This window comes from Bubalus kerabau, chromosome 14, assembly GCF_029407905.1.
Source record: "Bubalus kerabau isolate K-KA32 ecotype Philippines breed swamp buffalo chromosome 14, PCC_UOA_SB_1v2, whole genome shotgun sequence".
In the NCBI taxonomy this organism is placed as follows: Eukaryota; Metazoa; Chordata; class Mammalia; order Artiodactyla; family Bovidae; genus Bubalus; species Bubalus kerabau.
In genome coordinates this window covers 10,395,123-10,417,779 of record NC_073637.1, presented here as the reverse complement: position 1 = coordinate 10,417,779, position 22,657 = coordinate 10,395,123, and the positions used below count along the sequence as shown (strand labels likewise).

Here is a 22,657-nt window from a genome sequence, read left to right as displayed (position 1 = left end):
AATGCATATATTTCTATGCTACTCTGAGAAGGAAATGGCAACCCCATCCAGTAGTCTTGCCTGGAGAATCCCATGGACAGGGGAGACTGGCAGGCTACAGTCCACGGGGTCGCAAGAGTCGGACAGGACTTAGTGACTAAGCCACCACCATGCTGCTCTCTCCGTTCACCCCACCCTCTCTTTTCCTCGCTGTGTCCACGTGTCTACACCTGCACCTCTACGTCTGCATCTCTGTTCTTGCCCTGCAGATAGGTTCATCAGTACCATTTTCTTAGATTCCATATGAATGCGTTACTGTATGGTATTTGTCTTTCTGACTTACTTCACTCTGTATAGCAGGCTCTAAGTTCATCCACCTCAGTTCAGTCGACTCAACGGTGTTCCTTTTTACGGCCAAGTAATATTCCATTACTGTGTATATATACCATTCCATCCTGTGTATATATACCACAATCTTTTTATCTATTTATCTGCCGATGGATGTTAGCTTCCTTCCACGTCCTGGCTATTGTCAATGGTGCTGCAATTAATAGTGTGTTACATGTGTCTTTCTGAATTATGGTTTTCTCAAGGTATATGCCCAGTAGTAGGATTACTGGGTCATAGGGTAGTTTTAGTCCTATTTTTTAAGGACTTCTAGGCAAAGGTGACAGCACCCAACCGTGGGAGCTGTACCGAGACCCCTCCACGCTGGTGCTGTAACCAGCCGACCCTCAGCATCGTCACTCACCCGTGTCCCTAATCTCAGTATCCCCTGTGCTCTGTGAAGAGAAGACCAGGGATCAACGGGTTTGACTCATCCCCCCAAAACAGTAAAAATATTTTCTGACTGTGCCAGTAAAAGATGAATGTAAGCCAGGCTGGATTCATTATTTATTTTTTTAAAGATTTTCTGATGCAGATCAGTTTTTAAGTCTTTATTGAATTTGTTGCAATATTGCTTCTGTCTAATGTTTTGGATTTTTGGCCCTGGGTTATGTGGGATCCGAGCTCTCCAGCCAGGGATGAACATATACCTGCTGCATTGGAATGTGAAGTCTTAACCCACGGGCTGCCAGGGAAGTCCCTGGATTCATTAGTATATGTTCATTATTAATTTTTTCTTCTGATTTAAAAAAAAAATTAAAAGGAACATTTTATCATGGCCCCTACAATTACAACGGGGCCTGGTGAGAGGCCTGCCGGAAGGTGAAGTCAGCCTTTGGTCTGGTCACTTCCACACCCAGTGGTCAGGGCAGGAGGGGTCAACACAAGCTCTCTGAGGGCTCACCTCATAGCTCTGGGGGATGATGTAGCCCCACCCAGCCCCCACCAAAGAGGTCAGGCTCCTGGCTCACAGGGTTTATGTTCCAGGGAAAGGACAGTGGCGGTGGTGTGTAAACAAAGGAAATAGGAGTTTCAGATCATGGAATGTGCTCTGAAGAAAGCTTTAACAGTAACAAGAGAGGAAAGGAAGCGATGGGGGAAAGCACTTTGCAGGGAGGTCGGGGAGGGTACTTCTGGTCCTGAGTGGTGAGAAGAGCCTGCCGTGAGTAGGCCAGTTGAGGAGCTGGTGCAAAGACCCCGGGGCAGGGCTGGTTTGGGGGATGAGAAGGCCAGATGCTGTTAAACCCAGTGGGTGATGGAGGGGGCAGTAAGGGCGGAAAGCTGACCTGTTAGGCCATCTGAGCAGCGACTTGATTCTACTTGCAGGGGGCCGTTATCAGAAAGTGTAAGCTAGAAAATGATACTCCTGATCAGTGAATTTGAAGAGCATTCTGGCGGCTCTATGGAAAACCGACTGTGGAAAGATAACAAAGGACTGAGAGACCAGACTGAGGTCCACTGCGAGGCCCAGGGGGCCAGCTGGTGTGTTAAGTTAGGGCTAAAGACACGGTAGAGGAGAGACAGGCCCAAACTGGGGATACATGTAGCATCGGCAGTTGGGTGGGTGAGCTGGGAGTTCAGGAGCGAGTTCAGAGCTATAGATACAGATCTGGAAGAAAACCAAGAAATCTTGATTTCATAGAAAGCCAAGAAAGGAACGTGTTTGTAAAAGGAAGCTGAGGTTGAGGGTAGAACGTCATTGGAAGTGGTGTGAGATGAGGGCAGAGATCTGACCCCTGGACCTGACAAGATGTAGGTCCCGGGGGCCCTTGATAGGGGCGGTCTCAGTGGGGTGAAGGGAAGGCCTGAGTGATGAGGGTAGGCTGAGGAGGGAGTGAGGAAGCGATTGTGTGCTTCCCAAACCCGCCCTCTTTCTGCTTCACCCCCGTCTCCGCTGGACACCAGCCCTCGACGATTTGTATGACCACTTCATTCATTGACAAGTTACCTCTTCGACTTTACCAGGCTGTTCTGTGGGAAGGTCTGTGTCCTGTTCACTTCAAACCCCTCAGCTGCTGGCCACAGTAGGTCTCTAACGTATGCCCATTAAATGAAGGAGGATTTGTGTCTCCAGGTACCCTGGAGCTCCAGAGAATTCTGGGGACGTTTGTCCATTCACTCTTCGTTTCAGCGTGCACCTACTTGCCTTTGGAGATGCCTCTCTGGGTCTCTCTCTCCTCCAGCTTACAATGTCACAACCATTTTGCATAACTTCAGGGAGGGGAGAACCAGGGGCTCCTGGGCTCCCTGCTGGGGCTTTGTGGAGCTGGGGACACTGACGGGCAATGAATCTTCTGAGGCCACACACAGAGCCAGGTCTGAACCCCACATTCAGTTCCCTAGGCCACCAGCATGCAAGGTGACTCTGGACCCCTCTGCAGTCTCTAAACGTTCCCCAGGGCTCCTCTAACTGTTCTGTGGGGCATATTCAGGGCAGCCCTTTAAAACCACACAGCTCAGATGTGCCAATCCCTGATGGCCCTTAATGAGCCCACGCTCAGCAAACCCGCCTCTGAGGAAGGTCCTGCCCGTAATTACAGCTTGTGCCACTGGCCCCCGGCTTGGCAGTCACGTGGTGGCCCCACTCCCTCCCGCTGCCTGTTTAATTAAACCGGCAATGGCATCTGTGCTTCTGTCTGTGCCAAGCAGGAGGAGACCTGGGTCTTGCTGAAATCAGGCCCCTTTGCATCCACACACGCCCCTCTGTGTCCCAGGTCCACACTCCAGCCATCTCTCCAGACTACTGACCATGGACACTGTCATGTCCCAGCTCATCTGAGCGACTCAGGTCCTGTTAGAATGTGAAATGAATCACAGTCTCGTGACAGCAGAAACTGGGCCCTTCCCTTCAGCATTCTAGCTGTGGAACTGTTCAGGCTGTTCGAGGTGCTTCTAGTAAGGCCCGGGGCTTAATGGCGTGCTGCTCCTAAAAGCGGCCTCTTTGTGGAAAGAATTTCCTCAGCACCAGGACAAGGTCAGTCATTCTCCAGCAGTGATTCCCAAGAGGAGTTCCAAGGGTCTGGCCCCACAGCCAGGGGGACCAGCACGGATCAGGTCTTACTGTAAAACATGAGCTCCTCTGAGCCAGCTGAGCTGGGCCCGGGGTTGAGTCTGCGTGCATCCAGCAGTAGGCATCATGCTAACTGTGCACGTTTAACCTCAGGACCGGTTAATTAAGAGGGTAATGTTATCGTGCCCATTGCACGGAGAAGAAAACAAAGGCAGAGAGGTCCAGGAAGTTGCCCGTGATGCACATCCGATACCTAGCAAAGCTGGCATCGAAGTCCAGGTCTTTCCAGCTTTGGGGATTTGAATCCAGGAGGTTTGACTTTGGACTTGCAGCTTCTCCTGTGTTATCTAGAGGGCAAGGTCTTCACTATTCATTTTGTCCAGCACTTACTGAGCACCACACCGAGTTCTGTGGTTCAGGGGTTCCTTGGTGGTTCTGGAACAAGAATAGAACAGGAATAGCCCCTGGGGATTCAGTAAAGCATCCTGAAGGCACCCAGGGGCCCCTGCCTGCATCTGGGACAAAGAAAAAAAAAAATCACTCACATCTACTGACCATGTGTGCCCAGAGCTGTGCTGTGCCCTGTATATTAAAGTTTTGTTGGAATTTGACTGTGATTCTATGCAACTGCCCAACTCATGGTGATTTTGATATTTCAGTGAAATACACATGCTAAATGTTTAGCAATAATCGGAGTTATGTGAATGGTGACTAATATAATTTGGGGGATAAAATATGTCAAAAACTCAGAAAAGGGCAGATAACATGATGGTTTCCCCCTAAACTATTAGAAGATTGTGAAGTCAATTAGATTGCAGGCAAGCATTTTGAATAGACTAGACTAAGACCAGAATACAATACAATACAATGAAAACTATCAGATACATCATAGATGTTAACAACGAGAATGAGTGTTACTTGTGAACATTACTACAGGCCTTTCAGTGTGAGTGTGTGTGAATTTCGCATGTATCCAATGTTTTTTATTATAGATCATGATCAGAAATATTTGATAATATATGCATTGTATAATAAACCCATGTTGATATAATAAACACTGATACAGTAAGCACATTCAGATTTAACAGATATTAGCATTTTTTGCCATATTTTCTTCAGATCTTTTTCCAAGAAATAACCCATTATAGATAGAATTCAGACTAAGCCAACTTTGCACACCTCTCCCTATCTCCTTTCTTCATCTCTCCCGAAGCTGGCGTGTAGCCAGCAGCAGACGTGCTTCTGATCAGTGATTCACACCCTGGTCCAGCCTGTTGGTGAGCCAGGCTGAAGGCAGCACAGACCTGTGACCCCAGTGGGTTGTGTCTCAGACAGCAGGGATTCCTTACTGATCATACCCACTCCTTGAATTCTAATCACAGGCCCGGTGTGCTTGGGAATGTTTAGGAAAACAATCTAAACACGTCAGGAAGTCCTGATAAGCACATGTTGGTGTTGACATGAGTCTAGAAATATGTAAACACATACCCCAGGGCTGTACAGGGGCCAAGGGGCCTCGACCTCACACGCTGGAGCTGCATCTCCCTCCGCCCCTTGTCTTCAGAAATAAGGAAACTGAGTCCTAGGGGGGAGACATGGCCCTCCCCAGACTCTCCCAGGCAGACAGGACAAGTAAGGAAGGGAAGAAGGAAAAGGAGGAAGACAAATACCATACGACTTCACTCACAGGTGAAACAAACAACTGAACAAACCAAACCAAACAACAATACACGCGTAGACACAGCGGGGCCGGGTAGCAGTGATCAGAGGTGGGGGTAGGGGCAGGGCAAGACGGGTAAAAGGGACTGACTTCAGTTTCATTTACTGTCTCAGGCATATGTGATGGGATGGAAACTAAACATTTGGTGGGGAGTTCACGGTCGGGTACCCAGAAGTAGGAATAGAATGTGGTACACATCCAAGTCATCTAACGTTATAGACCAGTGATACTGCAGTTTAAAAACAGATTTTGAAAAGAAGAGAGAAGAAAGAAAACAAGAAAGAAAAGACAGGAGGGAGGGAAAGATGGGGGAAGGAAGACAGACAGGAAGGAACGGAGGAAAGAAAGGAAGAAGGAAAGGGGAAAGACTTATTTCCAACTGGACGCCCATCCCCAGAGAGGTGCCTGGGGACCCCTCCCCATCCCCACCCATCCTCTGTGAATTCGCCCTGCCCTCGACCTCTCACCCTGCTCTGCTTCTCTTCATAGCACCTGTCCCGGATGAACGGTGTAACTATTTGCTTATTTTCCACCTCCACTCTCTAGAACATGAGGCCCGCGAGAGCAGGGAAGCTTGATCAGGGCTCTCTGAACAGCATGCTCAGGGCTGTCTCCCAGGCCTGGCAAGCAGCTGGCCCTGGACCTGGAGTGGGTTTATCAGTAGAAGAGGGTACAGAGAAAATCCTTACATTGACTGCTTGAGTCAGTGAAGGAGACAGGAGTCTGCTCTCCTAACGAGACCATGTGACAGGCTGGCTGAGCACCCACCGTGAGACCCAAGAGCAGCCTGCAGCAACGGCTGGCGTTCAGTGAGCGCTTGCTTGCTGCCGGCGCGCTTTTTGGTGCTTCACGTGTATTCAGCTTTTATTCTTCCTTGCAGCCCTGACTGGGTTGGTGGGGGCAGGCTCTGTTCTGTCCGTTTTCAGGCTGGGAGAGCAGGCACAGAGAGGTACAGGTGCTTGTTTAAGGTCACACAGCTGGAAGGAGGCAGAGCTGGGATTCGCACCCAGGCAGTCTGGCTCTAGCACCCATGGGCTTCACACCATCTGCCACTGCTTTCCAGAGAGAAAATTCTAAACCAAGTGTTGGAGCGACACTGACTCGAGGCCTTTCAGAATCTGATCGGGCAATTTCCGTATCTTTTTCTTTTTCAAGCAATTTGAGGAAAGTCAAGGCCGGACCAGTAGCAAAACAGCCTTTTATCAGGCACTGCAGAACTCCCTGGGTGGCGAGGCAGCAGACGCCGGTGTGCAGGCTGCGGCCACGTGGTACTACTCCCTGGAGCATGACTCGGACGACTACGCCTCCTTCTCCCGTGCCCTGGAGCAGGCCACGCGGTGAGCCCCCTGGGTGCGCGGGTCTGCCTCCATGCAGGCGTGGGGATGCTCAGGCCATTTGGGGAGAACCGGGGCACAGTGCTAGTACTTTTCTCTGCCTCCTTCATTTAGTCCAAAGTGCGGGCTGCCTGCCTGCATGGGGAAGACATGAGGGGTGATCCCATGCTTCCCTCCATGGTGCTTGCGCCTGCTGTATACGCCCTGCACTTAGGAGCTGAGCTCAGCTGGTGCTGATGGAGAACCAGGGAGGGGGGCGCTTGGCGCAGAAGGGAACAGCCCAACCCAGCAGAGAGGACCGCCGTCCTCCAGTCCAGCAGTCTGGACCTAAGCTACCCTTGAGAACCGTGTAGGGAGCACTCGAAGGGTGCGGCGAGAGCCCAGGCCTCATAACCGCTGGTATATATCTCTCAGATGGTTAAAAGTTCGCCTGCAGTACAGGAGACCTGGGTTTGATCCCTGGGTCAGGAAGATCCCCTGGAGGATCAAATGGCAACCCATATCATCATTCTTGCCTGGAGAATCCCATGGACAGAGGAGTCTGGTGGCCTATAGTCCATGGGGGTTGCAAAGAGTCCAACAGGATGGAATGACTAAGCATGAAATATACTTCTAGGGTCCCTCAAGTGACTCTGCTTTGTGGCCAGAATTCACCTTGCACAGGAAACACAGGCCTAGACAGGGGAAGGTTTGTGCCTGACATCACACCTAGAATTGAGGACGCAGGGCTCCTGAAGCCGTGTGCCCCTTCCCCAGGATGCTGTTTCTATGCTCACTGTTTATGGGCCTTGTTTCTCAAGGTCACTGCCTCCAGCTTCCTTCCCTGGGGAAGTCGGCCCAGGTCCCCCACCCAGGAGTGGTGAGTGGATGCCCCCAACCCATGCGTCTGCAGACCATGCCTCTCTCTCTCATCACAGTCAAGAGACAGCCAGGTTCTGGGTCTCTCTGCCTGTGGAGCCCCTGAGATGAGACCACAGCGGGGACTCTAGCTCTTGAGTCACCTGTGAGTCCCCCTTGGCATGTTCTGGTACCCTGGCAGGCCCCCCTCCATGAGGGGAAAACCTGGTTGGGGGTGGGGGGTGGTTCAGCATCCTGTGGCTCCTTTCCTGTCCTCGGGGAGGTCCACGCTGGCCCTCGCTCTCTGTCCCTGGGGACAGAGCTGCTGTCGAGGCTCAGAGGCCCCTGCTGAACTTGCCTGTGATGGAAAGAGCTGAACTGAAGGGTGTTGAGACACGCTTCTCTGCTTGGTCTCTCTGCCCAAGAGTCTGTGGTTTCCAATCAGAGCATCATTGGCTCCGAATAAAACTTTGTACCACCCCCTGGGACCTCAGGCCCCAAGAAGGCTCTAATTTTCCCTCCAGTGGAGAGCTCAGCTTTGAACCCTTTGAACCAAATGGCCAGCAGCTGTTCCTGGAGGCCCAGCCCCAGAATGGATCTTAAGGGCTCACAGATGTCCGGCTCCTGGGCCCTAAGACGCTCACAGCCACATTGGGACTGGCTCAGATCCATGTTGTGGAAAGAGCTCAGGCTAGAGTTCAGAAAACCCATGTTCCTTCCCGTTCCAGCTTTAGCCTGTAACTGTCTTTGAGAGTAATCCATGAGCCGGGGCAGGAGCGGAGGTCTGAGGGAGGGCAGGTAACCCAGGAAGGCTTCACTGATGAGTCGGACTCCCGGCCGGACTGATGCAACAGCCGTCAGTCTGCCTCCAGTGTCCTCGTCACAGTGTTACCAGGGTGGGCCTCTCTGGAGGTCTGCTCCCACCCCTGTCCTGCTCACCGCTCCTCAAGGTCCCGTGAGCTGAAGAGGGCTGCCTCCATCTGCACTTCCAGCCTCACCCCGCCAGCCAGGTGCTCTCTGAGAACCTTCCCTGTGAGCCATGGAGGTGCTGGTCTCCACCTCTGGAGGAGGCAGCCCTCCTCAGTGATGGACTTCCATGAGTCCATCACTTACCAGAATCTCTGCAGCACTGTGCTCATGGGCCCCAGTTCTCAGCTGAGGACGTGGAGTGTCAAGGAGACATAGAGATGCTGTGTGGGATTCAGAGCCTGGTAGCCCCAGACTCTTGAGGTCTCCATCTTCTTTTTAAATTCATGATTATGTTCAGCTCCACAGTGTATTGTATTTATTTGACTATAAGACGTTTTGTTCCCAAGTTTTTGGGTAAAATTGATGTTCTGGGAAGATGTTTCCCACGGGTCTTGACCCTGAGATGTGTTGTATGGACCACAGTGTGTGACCATGGCCATCCATGAAGCAGGCTGGACTGTGCAGGGGGCCCAGCTGGGGAAAGAGGAAAGCTGGGGGTGCAAGGAGCAGGTGTGTTCTCTACGGGTGTGCACAGAGGGACTGGTAGCCCAGGGACCCTTGCCTGGGAGAAACCTTTACCCAGCATGGTTGTCTATAGAGCTGGACATAGCTAGACAGCCCCTTCTGTCTTCCTCTTACCAGAGACTACTTTATCCTCTGCCCCGTGATCGACATGGCCAGCCACTGGGCAAGGACAGTCCGAGGAAACGTCTTCATGTACCACGCTCCAGAAAGCTACAGCCACAGCAGGTAGGGGTGGCCACATGGCCACGGTGGGTATTGTCACGTGAAGGGAATTTGGCTGAGGGTCCCTGTCACTTCCGCCGTCCACAGGGTAACAGAGAAAAGATGGCAGGACCGTCATACATCTCCTGGTTCAATGACATGGAACACATCGCTTCTTTTCTGAGTCTCATCTGAAAAATGGGTAGAACAGTAATCACCACTGTATCTCACAGCATTGTAGGAAGGGCATGTAGGATAAAAGATGTAGAAAGCAGTTTGGGATTGCAACATTAGCTATTCATTGATTGACCTGGCTTGGGAGGAGGAGCCACCTTTATTAATCCTATATGTTTGTGCCTCTAAAAACTGAACAGTTAGCTTAATTTAAGAAAATGGCTTTCCAAAGTATAAAAAGATTTTTTTTTGCAACAAAAGGAAATAATGATCACCTAGAGATACCGGTCCTAAACTCTAGAACCTCTAAATGTGACCTCTTAAGGAAAAAGGGGCTTGTAGATGTGAATAAACTAGGGATCCTGATGCAAAAAAAAAAAAATCTATTCCTGAATTATCCCAAAGGATCCTAAATGCATTCACAAGTGTCCTTATAAGAGGGAGGTGGGAAGATTTGATACACATAGAAGAGGAGGAAGCTTGAGTGATGCACATACAAGCCAAGAAATGCCAGCGCCACCAGAGTTGGAAGCATAAGGCCTGGCTTCTTCTCTGCAGCCTCCAGAGGCAGCATGGCCCTGCCCACATCTGGATTTGGGCTCAATAAATCCGGTTTTCTCTCCAGAACCATGAGACAGTAAATTTCTGTTGCTACAAGTCACCAGAGTTTACGGTCATTTGTTACAGCAGCTGCGAGAAACTAATACAGTCTCCCAGATATTCTAGTTTTCCTAAGCAAGCACTCACTGTTTACCTGGCTTCACTTGACAGGTTTTTAAATTTGTAACACTGCACAGAATGTCTGGTAAAGAATCTTCCTGCAGTGCAGGAGACCCAGGTTGGATCCCTGGGTTGGGAAGATCCCCTGGAGAAGGGCATGGCAACCCACTCCAGTATTCTTGCCTGGAGAATCCCATGGACAGAGGAGCTTGGCAGGCTACAGTCCATGGGGTGGCAAAGAGTCAGACACGACTGAGAGACTAACACACACACACACACACACACACACACACAGAACATCCGTCTTTGTGAGGTCAGCAGTGTTGGAATGACCTTCTGCATTTTACAGATAAAGAGTCCAAAGGTCAAGGAGCTTCACATGATTTCCCCAAGGACAAGCGGTGGTTGGTTATAGAACAGTGAGCTACTCAGCTTCTCTGAGCCCCAGAGTTGTCTTTCCATGAAAACGTGCGGTCTCTCTGCCTAGAAGTCTGCCAGCCTCTCCATTCCCTAGAGTCAAGCAGCTGCCTCCAGGCTGAGGGAAGGGGAGTCATGTCAGGCGAGGATTCTGCTGAGAAGGCAGTCAGTAGAGAAGGAAGACGGTGGTGAGGACAGTTGAAGGTTTGGACAGAGATGAAAGGACGCCTTGTAACCCTGTGGCCACTGCGTCCTGGGGGGCCGGGCATGGGAAACCGTTGGTGGAGGCTGCCTTGGCAGCACCTCCCAAATGCCAGGGCTCTCAGGAATTCATGCCCGGGGCATTTCTTCAGTCTGGTCTGCCCTCTCTTCTAAGGTAGAGGTTATAGCAGAAGCTGTGAGCCTCCAGAAGTAAGCTCATCAAAAGCCTTCAACACGTGCATGTACTTTTGGACTCCAGAATTTTTCTGATAATTTTTTCATTTGTTTATCTATGTTTGGCTGTGCTGGGTCTCCGTCCCTGCATGGGCTTTTTCGCTGGTTGCAGCGAGTAGGGGCTACTCTAGTTGCGGTGTGCGGGCTTCTCGTTACACTGGCTTTAGGGCACATGGACTTGAGCAGTCGCCGCGCTCAGGCTTAGAGGCCCTGAGGCATGTGGGATCCTCCCAGGCCAGGGATCGAACCTGTGTCCCCTACATTGGCAGATGGATTCTTTCTTTACCACTGAGCCACCTCAGTGGTTGGGACTCCAGAATTTATAAGTGGCAAAAAAAAAAAAAAGAACTGCACCTATTATATGAGGACAGAAACAATCAAAACAAAGCATAATGAAAAGATCCACAGGATTCTAGCCAGAATCAGTAATGCTTTGACCCCATCTGAATTCATTTCCACTCTGGGGTGGTTAGAACAACAGTTCTGGAGGCCGAGTAGGGAATCAAGGCGGGAGCAGGGCCACACTCCCCCTGGAGGCTGGAGGGGATGATCTGCTCCAGCCCCACCCCACCCCCTGCTTCCGGGGGCCTCAGGCATTTCTTGGCTAGTAGATGAACTTCTTTCCACTGTGCGTCCATGTGCAGATTTCTCCTTTTTGTAAGGACATCTGTCCTACTGAACTAAGACCCACCCTAATGAGTTCCATTTAACTTGGTTATCTCTGCAAAGACCTTGTTCCCAATGAAGGTCATATTCTGAGGTCCTAGAGGTAGGGGCTCCAACATGTCTTTTAAGGGGGACAGAATTCAACCCGAAGCACCACCTTTCTCGATAATATGACAGCCCTGCCGGGGAGGCTCCTGAGAGACAAGGATTCAAAGCTGGCTGTTTGGGACTTAGGATTGGGGTGGTCCTGGGAGGAGCGATCCTTGAACAGAGTCTAAGACATATCCTCAGTCTCCCATGGCCAGTTTGGTGTTCTGTGTTGCTGAAGAGCATCTTCACACCCTCCTGGGGACCGACAGGGCTGGTCCGCAGAACCTCCCTTGAAAGGAAGACATGTTTGTGCATCAGAGACACACAAATGCCTGCTGGGTCTTTATAGTCACAGCAGCTCAGGGCCAAGAGAGCCTCCTGACACAGAAAGGGCATAGTAGGTGCTCAGGAAACCGTGCTGGAGGACAGAAGCTGATCCAACTGCCTCATTTAGCAGGTGGGAAAGTGTCCTTTCCACTCTAGTTTATAGGTGCCTTGGGGCTTAGTTTTGCCATCTGCAGAATGGGAGTAAGGTGGTAAGAAAGGTCAGGAGTACTCAGCCTGGACCCAGGGTCCCTGAGAGGAGGACAGCAAGAAGAGGGTGCAGGAATCTGAGCCTCCCAGCCCCTTATCTCAATAATTGAGCTTCAAGTAAAATTTCAAGGTCATGCAGTTTAGAGAGATATGAAAAACGTCTGGGCTCAGTCACCTTTAAGGCACCTTCTGACTCTCACGTTCTATGAATTTTGGAGCAAAGAGACTCTGAGTCACTGATACATTTTAGAGACAGAGATATTGCTAACTGTACAAAGGCAGAGAGTGTCCTGGTTAGAGCAGGGACTCTGGGCCAGCTGCCTTGTTAGAAACTTGTCTTATTAGCTCAGGAATCTAAAGCAAGTCACTTAATCTCCTTGGTGACAGTTTCTTCATCTGGAAATGGGAATAATAATAATAGTGTCTACTTCAGAGGGTTGCTATGATCATTTGTATATAGAATGGGACCTGGTAAACAGGAAATGGTGAGAGTGTCTCATTGTTCTTGTCCATCAAAACGCGTTCTTGACATTTTTCTAGGCGTATATCATCTCTCCCACCACGACCGTAAAACAGTTCCATCCATATAGTAGATGAATGAATGAATCACGGGAACTAACCCATTTACTTGTCGGCAAGTTTATCTTTTACTGCCTGAAAAGACATCTCCCTTATTCTGCCCCGCACCTGTCACAGTCTCATTTATTTCTGGCTCAGATCTACAGACTTAAAATATATGTGTGTGCCTTATGGTTTCAGCCATCTGTCTGGTACCTCCATTTCTGTGAGCATATATTAGCTTTCCTGGCATAGCCAGAGAGCAAAACACAATAAATTACCACTTTCTCACGGCCTCTTATCAATTGATCGCAGCACTGCTTTGTCCTCTACCTGCTTACCTGGATTGTAGATGAGATTTACAGCTCTGAAATTCTGTGAGGAAAGAATAGGCATAATGGATGAGAGAGGAGACAAAGAAATGAAAATCTACAGTATGGGAAGAAGGTGCAATTTTAAGATCCAGATTCAAAGAATCACAAACGATGCAAGATGATTTTGTTTAACTCATCTTACAGATAAAGAAACAAATGCTCAGGGAAGACTGGAATTATGTGCCAGCTACAGAGTCAATAAGTGGCAGTCTGAACTCAAACCCTGTCTCCTACCCTTTCTCCAGTTTTCTTTAAATTGCACCTACTTCAGCCTGAAACTTCTGAGTCCCTACCATGGCTAAGTCCACTTGCTGGCTGTGTGACTTTGGACAAGATGCTTAACCTCTCTGAGCCTCAGTGCATCTTCATCTGTACAAGGGAGAGTGATAGTGCATGTCCCATAGGGATACTGGAAGGGTTCAGGGAGAGAATACCTGCATCTGAGGTTGTGTGTGTGTGTGTGTATCTACAATGATATCCAGCAGCTTTGCTTCCAAGACTGTTGACATGAGAACACAACTTACACTGTTTAAAACTATTGACATGAATCCTTTCTCAGCTATCAATGCAAAGAAATAGAGGAAAACAATAGAATGGGAAAGACTAGAGGTCTCGTCAAGAAAATTAGAGATACCAAGGGAACATTTCATGCCAAGATGGGCACAATAAAGGACAGAAATGGTATGGACCTAATAGAAGTAGAAGATATTAAAAAGAGGTGGCGAGAATACACAGAAGAACTATACAAAAAAGATCTTCATGATCCAGATAACCATGATGGTGTGATCACTCATGTAGAGCCAGACATCCTGTAGTATGAAGTCAAGTGGGCCTCAGGAAGCATCACTACAAAGTTAGTGATGTGACAGAATGTTAGTAGAGGTGATGTGATGGACAAAGTTAGTAGAGGTGATGGAATTCCAGTTAAGCTATTTCAAATCCTAAAAGATGATGCTGTGAAAGTGCTGCACTCAGTATGCCAGCAAATTTGGAAAACTCAGCAGTGGCCACAGGACTGGAAAAGGTCAGTTTTCATTCCAATCCCAAAGAAAGGCAATATCAAAGAATGTTCCAACTACTACACAATTGCACTCATCTCACATGCTAGCAAAGTAATGCTCAAAATTCTCCAAGCCAGGCTTCAATAATATGTGAACCATGAACTTCCAGATGTTCAAGCTGGATTTAGAAAAGGCAGAGGAACCAGAGATCAAATTGCCAACATCCATTAGATCGTTGAAAAGGCAAGAGAGTTCCAGAAAAACATCTACTTCTGCTTTATTAACTATGCCAAAGCCTTTGACTGTGTGGACCACAACAAACTGTGGAAAATTCTTAAAGAGATAGAAACACCAGACCACCTTACCTGCCTCCTGAGAAATCTGTATGCAGGTCAAGAAGCAACAGTTAGAAGTGGACATGGAACAAGAGACTGGTTCCAAATCGGAAAAGGAGTATGTCAAGGCTGTATATTGTCACCCAGATTATTTAACTTATATGCAGAGTACGTCATGCGAAATGCTGGGCTGGATGAAGCACAAGCTGGAATTAAGATTGCTGGGAGAAATATCAATAACCTCAGATATGCAGATAACACCACCCTTATGGCAGAAAGCAAAGAACCAAAGAGCCTCTTGATGAAAGTGAAAGAGGAGAGTGAAAAAGCTGGCTTAAAACTCAACATTCAGAAAACTAAGATCAAGGCATCTGGTCCCATCTACTCATGATAAATAGATGGGGAAACAATGGAAACAGTGAGAGACTTTATATTGGGGGGGGCTCCAAAATCACTGCAGTTGGTGACTGCAGCCATGAAATTAAAAGACGCTTGCTCCTTGGAAGAAAAGTTATGACCAACCTAGACAGCACATTAAAAAGCAGAGACATTATTTTTCCAACAAATGTCTGTCTAGTCAAAGCTATGGTTTTTCCAGTGGTCATGTATGGATATGAGAGTTGGACTATAAAGAAAGCTGAGTGCTGAAGAATTGATGCTTTTGAACTGTGGTGTTGGAGAAGACTCTTGAGAGTTCCTTGGACAGCAAGGAGATCCAACCAGTCCATCCTAAAGGAGATCAGTCCTGAATATTCATTGGAAGGACTGATGTTGAAGCTGAAACTCCAATACTTTGGCCACCTGATGTGAAGAACTGACTCATTTGAAAAGACCCTGATGCTGGGAAAGATTGAAGGCAGGAGGAGAAGGGATTGACAGAGGATGAGATGGTTGGATGGCATCACTGACTCAATGAACATGAGCAACATGAGCAAGCTCCAAGAGTTGGTGAAGGACAGGGAAGCCTGGCGTGCTGCAGTCCAGTTCAGTTCAGTTCAGTCGCTCAATCGTGTCCAACTCTTTGTGACCCCATGAACCGCAGCACGCCAGGCCTTCCTGTCCATCACCAACTCCCAGAGTTCACTCAAACTCACGTCCATTGAGTTGGTGATGCCATCCAGCCATCTCGTCCTCTGTCGTCCCCTTCTCCTCCTGCCCCCAATCCCTCCCAGCATCAGAGTCTTTTCCAATGAGTCAACTCTTCACATGAGGTGGCCAAAGTACTGGAGTTTCAGCTTTAGCATCATTCCTTCCAAAGAACACCCAGGACTGATCTCCTTTAGAATGAACTGGTTGGATCTCCTTGCACTCCAAAGGACTTTCAAGAGTCTTCTCCAACACCACAGTTCAAAAGCATCAATTCTTGGGTGCTCAGCTTTCTTCACAGTCCAACTCTCACATCCATACATGACCACTGGAAAAACCATAGCCTTGACTAGACGGACCTTTATTGGCAAAGTAATGTCTCTGCTTTTGAATATGCTATTTAGGTTGGTCATAACTTTCCTTCCAAGGAGTAAGTGTCTTTTAATTTCATGGCTGCAGTCACCATCTGCAGTGATTTTGGAGCCCAGAAAAATAAAGTCTGACACTGTTTCCACTGTTTCCCCATCTATTTCCCATGAAGTGATGGGACCAGATGCCATAATCTTCGTCTTCTGAATGTTGAGCTTTAAGCCAACTTTTTCACTCTCCTCTTTCACCTTCATCAAGAGGCTTTTTAGTTCCTCTTCACTTTCTGCCATAAGGGTGGTGTCATCTGCATATCTGAGGTTATTGATATTTCTCCCGGCAATCTTGATTCCAGCTTGTGCTTCTTCCAGCCCAATGTTTCTCATAATGTACTCTGCATATAAGTTAAATAAGCAGGGTGACAATATACAGCCTTGACGTACTCCTTTTTCTATTTGGAACTAGTCTGTTGTTCCATGTCCAGTTCTAACTGTTGCTTCCTGACCTGAATATAGGTCTCTTAAGAGGCAGGTCAGGTAGTCTGGTATTCCCATCTCTTTCAGAATTTTCCACAATTTATTGTGATGCACACAGTCAAAGGCTTTGGCATAGTTAATAAAGCAGAAATAGATGTTTTTCTGGAACTCTCTTGCTCTTTCAATGATCCAGCAGATGTTGGAGTCCATGGGGTCACAAAGAGTCGGACATGACTGCGCGACTGAACCTAAGGGAACATAACTTAGAATGTTTCTTTGCTCAGTTCTGCTCACTGCGGAGATTTTGAGCCAGTTTCCTCCGTGGCTCCATCTGTATAGCCTATTATTTCAGGAAGAGGAATTTTCAGTGGTGACTGTAATCCAGGGTTTCTAAACTTGAACACTGTTGACATTTCCGGCTGGATAACTCTTTGGCGTGGAGCCTATCCTGTTCATTGCATGCTGTTTAGCAGAGTTTAGTGGCAACTGTGGCCTCCACTCATTCAATGCCAGAAGCACCTTCCCAGTTGTGATAACTAAAAATGTCTCCAGACATGGCCACTGTTCCTTGGGGGCCAAAATGGTCCTCAGTTGATAAACACTGCTGGCATCCCTCAAAACGGCAGTTATCACTAACAGCACTGGAGGGAAGTGGTGACCCCTTTCTCAGAACCCATCCCTGAATGAGCACAGGACCAACCCACCCCCAGATACTGTCCCTGGCCCAACAGAGTCTCAGGCAGCCCACAGTATACCACCCAACCAGAACCTTTAGCGCTTCTATTACAAAGCCCTGGAAAGCTGACAGGCTCTCTTTGGTGGTCACATCAGGCAGGGCCCTGGCCCACTGTCTGCTCCTGCATCTCAGGCCATGAGCGTTGTCTCTCTTGCCCAGCTATCTCTAAGCATCACCTCCCACACCCTGCTGGGACTCTTCCCTCCCTGCCAGTCCTGGCTTCACCATCTTATTGACTATGGTTGATGTCTTTCTCTCTAACCAGCTTCTCTCAAAGGACACACTTGCCAAGTATCTTCCCAGAATGGCCCCCCACCCTTTATTCTCTGCCACTCACAGGCAAAAGGACTCTCCTGTGACCGACTCAGGTTTGGGGGTGGGGTGGTCCTCTCCAAACCTTCCTCTAGGAGCCAGACCCCAGCAAGCGTGGCAGGGAGCATTGGTGTTTTCTCTGGTATTGCCTGTCCTTAGGAGGCTCAGCCTGGTTTTGCCTTGTACCGTGTGCCTGTGGCCGGTGACAGCCTCTCTGAGCTTTGGTTTCCTCATCCATAGATGGAGCTAGTAATAGTACTGACATGAACAGGAGTGTGTGGGGATCAAGTAAGACAAAGCATGCAAACAGCCTAACTTGCTGCCTGGCGTCAAGTTGGCACTCAGTAGGTACTACTCATACTGCTTAACATATGATCCTGGGAGAACTCACGTTAGAATGAGCAAGTGCGAGGAAGAAAGCAACCACAGATAAAGTGGTTTTGGGGAACTGGCCACCGAAAGGGTTGCTGTGGCCACTTCAGAGAGGAGATAGAGGCCCATGATCTTAAGCTTCCTGGCAGGTAGAGTCAGTTCATCATTTGCATGGGAATTCATCTCGGGACTGTGAGAGCCATCAGACTTGAATCATGTGCTCTGTTCAGGTCCTTATTCCAAAGCTTTTGGTCTCCAGGATCCTGAGATGTGATTCCCATGTCTCTGCAGTGCAGAAGACATTTTAGAGAGCTGAGACTTGACTTTGAATGGGCGGTGGAGTCGCCCATTGGGATTCGCCCAGTGGGAGTCGCCACTCTTGGGATTAAACACCTTTCCAAGCTCCACATAGGATGTTGGACTGTTCTATACCTTTGGGAGAAGCAATTCCGTGTAGAAGAACACAACCTTAGAGGTTAAACCAATTAGGGTGTTAATCCTGTCTCTTCGGTTTGTTAGCTGCTGCATTTGAGCACGTTCCTTCGCCTCAGTTTCCTCACCTAGAAAATGGGTTTAGTTGCATCTGCCTCATAGTGTGAAGATTCCTGTCAATATACATTAGATACTTGGCATATTGTAGCTGGTCAGTATTTGGGTTATTTTCCTTTTAGGAAAAATAAGGTCTGAGAAAAAAAAAATCAAAATGACTAACGAAGCAGTTATGTTCCTCCTTCACAAGTTGTCCCAACCCTGGAAAAACAAAGCCATCGATTCCAAACTCAAGACATTTTGTACACCACTGCATGTGCATTCTAGATGTTTCTGTGCATTCCAGGGGCCTTTAACATTCCAGATTCATAGTCTTATCTTTCTAGTGGATGTGTCTTGGTGGATTAGTTGAAATTAGCAAACCAAAGAAAATATTAAGAGGCTGAATTCTTGAACAGAGTCCCTTGGCCTGGCTACATCCTGTGTGATTAACAAGATAATTTCCCAGTAAAGATGGAAGTAAATCATTTTCGGAGACTGAAGCCAACCTCATGATATATAAGGGCTTGTGCTATACATCCTTTTAAGCACTGATTCAACAAATAACTACTATCTTCTATGCCCCCGATTCTCTGAGATGGAAATCCTAGAGATAGAGCAATTGGTAAGAAGAGAAGGGCTACACTCTTGGGACTAACGCTATAGTCATGGGGTAAGGCTGATAAGGCTCTAAGAATAGGTTGCAAAGAACAGATGATAAATAAGTAGAATAAGTTCGGATAATGGCAGTAGAAAGAAAAAAGGAAAAAAGCTTGGCATGTCTGAGGATAAAGAGGGATAGAGAACTGAAGTCTTTTGAAGAACAGGAGAGTAGTTGGAGATGTGGGAGAAAAAGATGGAGTCTTGCAGTTCACATAGGAGTTTGCAAGCTGTGGCAGGCAGAGATATTATTGTATCTGAGTATGATAGGAAGACATTGGAGATTTTTAAGATTATGTAGAATGCACATTGGTCTTTTCTTTCACACTCATAACACAACTCACTAAAAACCATTGGAAATCCTGTTATCCAATATTATGATCATTTAGTTAATCAGGAAAGTTAACTAAATGGGAACTTGTGAAAATGAATAAGGTATGTATATGCCTTAAACATTTAATTTGAACTGTAAGCATATAAACGTACATTTACTTGCCCTGCTTCCTACAGGGTCAAAAGTTTGAGTAGGAGAGCACAGTTTGGAATTTTCTCTTTGAAATTTGTGCAAAACCAAAACCATAATGCAAGCTCTGTGATGTCCACTTTTGGTTTCTTGAAAATGGGGCATCCACAAGATATGCAATGCATTTAATTCAGCTCTGTAATTACAGTGAGAGCTATAACAGGCACAGATTAGCGAGGAACACAGTTGGTTCTTGTTAGACACATAACTTCCTGGTGAGAATAGATGTGTTGGGCCAGGAAAGTTCAGCATTTTCTGAGCAACAGTCGTTATGCCTTATGTAGGGAATAAAATGTCCAGGTTAATCCAGCAAGTCCTTTGAAAGTGTCGCCTATATTGCCAAAGCATATATCATCCAGCTCTGCTGGGCTTTAGGGAGCTATGGAAATATTTCAACTATTTCATCTGGAGCCATGGATGAGGCTGTGTTATTTAAAGTATTGTATAGGGAATCCTTCTGTAAAACACAAGCCAAAGCATATAATTACTTCTTAATTAATTCATGGGCAGAATCTGAACTTTTGCATATTAGATTGGCACAAAGAGAAGCATACTGGTAAGCTTCTATTTGTAAGTTATTTAACAACACTTCAAAAAAAAAAAAAAAAAAAAAAGGCCTGGGACGTAGAAGGACTTATTCCTTCATGTTTCCTAATTTCCTTTGGAGGAACTTGTCAAGAGATGCTGGCTAAAGATAAGAAAAGGAGTATATTTTATGGGGATGAGGTCAACAAACTTCCTCCTGCAGACAGAACAAGGATAGAAACTTAGATCAATCCAGTCACATAGGCTGGAGCCGTGGCCTTTCAGCAGCCAAGCCTCTTCAACCTCCAGAAGGCAAACACGTGGCCTGTTTATGTCAAGAAAGATCCTACCCATCCCTCCCTCACCCTGCTGCCCAGCACAGGTCACTGTGTCCACAGGGCCCAGAATTAAGTGTATTCCTCTGGGGACAGCACCTCAGTCCTGCTCCCTAAGAAGCCCTGGTGTTCATGTGTGATGCGTCCCTTATACTGGAAGCAGAGCTCAGGTCAGGAGCTTATGTGTGAATAGTCTCTGAAATGTGACTTTGCTTTTAACTCGCTGGAATGCAGGCTTAGCCTCCCTGCAAATCCAGCAGATTTTAGGTGAGCAGGTTGGCTAGAAGGTAAGGTCAGGGCCAGGGCGGGGGTGGGGGGGCAGGGTGCAATCTGTTAAAGGAAGCAGCCTTCTGTCCTTACCGGATAATTGCAGCCACCCTGCAATTTCTATTCTAATCTATCTTCCCAGCCTACTCCAGCAATGGTTCCCAAAGAGATCAGCTGCTGACTGGCTTGTGTAGAGATAACCGATGTCCCCCATCCCTTCAGATGTGGCCCTCAGTTCCTCTGGTCTCAGTTCTCATGCCTTTCACAGGACCAGAGCTGAAAGACCTTAATGAGCATGCACTCGAGTGGTTCCCAAACTTCTGGTTTTCCTGAATCAGGAAAAACTCCACTTTCATTGGTCAGCATGATGTGCTTCTCACAGTATACGAGGCCCAGAGCACTGGGGGCTCCGTCACCTGCCGCGGCGCCCACCTCTCTGTGCCAGGCCACGCCTCCCGTCCCGGCCTCTGCACAAAGCTCCAAACCCACTGTGATTCACACGCCCCGAGTCTCTGCTCAAACGCCTGTCTGTGCTTAACCCCCTCTCTAGAGACCCCTACTCACCTTTCAAGGCCAGGTCAACCATAATTTCTCCTGTCTGACTTTCTACAACTCCTGTCCATTCTCTGGCCTAAAATAAGTAGCATCACTTTTCTCTTTACAAAGCTTTGCCAATGATTCTATCATTTGGCATCTATCTCTCAGAATCTTATTCTTTGTGACGTCGGCTTCTCTGCACTTCAGACTCTGAGCTCCATGATGGAAAGGCAGACTTAATCCTCACTTAACCCCTGCACCTGTTCTGAGCGTGGCGCACAGTAGGCCTTTGGCAAATGTGGCTCAAGCGCAATCCTGCCCCTACGTGCCGTGTTTGCAACCATCCTCTGAACTGTATTCACATCCTGAGCTCAAAGCCCACGTTATCCCCCGGGCGGGGAGCTGCTGGATCCTTCCCCTTCCCTGGCTGTATGTACCGTGACCAGCACCAGCAACAGTCGCTCTTGCTTGGATGGGCTGTGTGCTCAGTCGCTTCGGTTGTGCCTGACTCTTTGCAGCCCTGTGGACTGCAGCCCGCCAGGCTCCTCTGTCCATGGGCTTTCCCAGGCACAAATACTGGAGCGGGTTGCCATTTCCTTCTCCAGGGGATCTTCCTGACCCAGGGATCGAACCCAAGTCTCTTACATCTTCTGCATTGGCAGGTAGGCTGTTTACCACTTGCACCGCCTGGGAAGCCCTTGCTTGGATGGCAATTTTTAATTTTAGAGGGACTTCCATCCACCATCAGTCTGTGAGCATCTGGTGATACCATGGAGGAGGCTGAACAGGAATGATAAGATGCATTTCACAGAGAGAACAACCAAGAGTCAGAGGTGGAAGCAGGGTTTGAGCTGAGCTCACCCAGCCCGGGCAGGAAGTGTTCCCAGACCTCACATCCAAATGGGATGACGAGAAGATGTAGACCTGGCCTAAGATAGGACGAGTGACTGTTGTGTTAGGGAATCTTGGTGGGAGGATTGTTAGCAAATGACATCGAAAGGCTAAATCAAAGCGGCCTGCCTTGTACAGCTGCCACAGGTCTGGGTCTATGACCTGTCAGCGGTCAAACCCAGCACAAAGCAAAGAAGCCAGATCAATATGCCTAAACTGTCTGCCCCCAGCCTCAGCACTGCAGCCTCTCAGCTAGCGAGTTTCTTCTTTTACCTTGACAGTCCCTGGAGTGTCCTTCTATGTCTCCCTCTGCTCATAACCGAATCCAAATCCCTCTTCTTCCTCCAGAAGCTCAGGGGTTCTCAGGCCCAGACTCACAGAGGCCTTGGTCCTCCAATCACAAATGCTTTCTTCCAAGGCTCCCCACTGCCTGCCCCTCCTCCAGATGTTTGCCGTCAACAGCTCGAAATAACTCCAGCATCCTGATAAAGATCAGCCCTGCTAAGGAAACAACAAAGCAAACGACAATGACAAGCTCTCAAATTAGACAGATCAGATGGGCTGGAAGGCCAGGCCTTTCCCCGAGGCAGTGCTCTGTAACCTTTGGGTGGTGGGCTGGAGCTGGCCTGTGTGTGCTCCCCAGAGCCAGTGTGCACCTCTCTTCCCAACTCTGTGCTTTATGATGTCTCTTTAGTAGTTTGGTACTGTCTACAGGCATGAGGGGGCTTCTCAGGTGACGTTAGTGGTAAAGAACCTGCCTGCTAATGCAGGAGATGT

General features: G+C 48.2%; 1 protein-coding gene across 1 annotated transcript in view; it reads left to right on the top strand.

The window, feature by feature from the left end:
• Nucleotides 1–22,657, top strand: part of TG (thyroglobulin) — a 235,784-nt gene that overhangs the window by 203,937 nt on the left and 9,190 nt on the right. The window contains exons 44-45 of the mRNA XM_055545720.1: nt 6,252–6,433; nt 8,879–8,986. Coding sequence (XP_055401695.1) covers nt 6,252–6,433; nt 8,879–8,986 — 290 coding nt within the window. The remainder of the gene's footprint in view (nt 1–6,251; nt 6,434–8,878; nt 8,987–22,657) is intronic.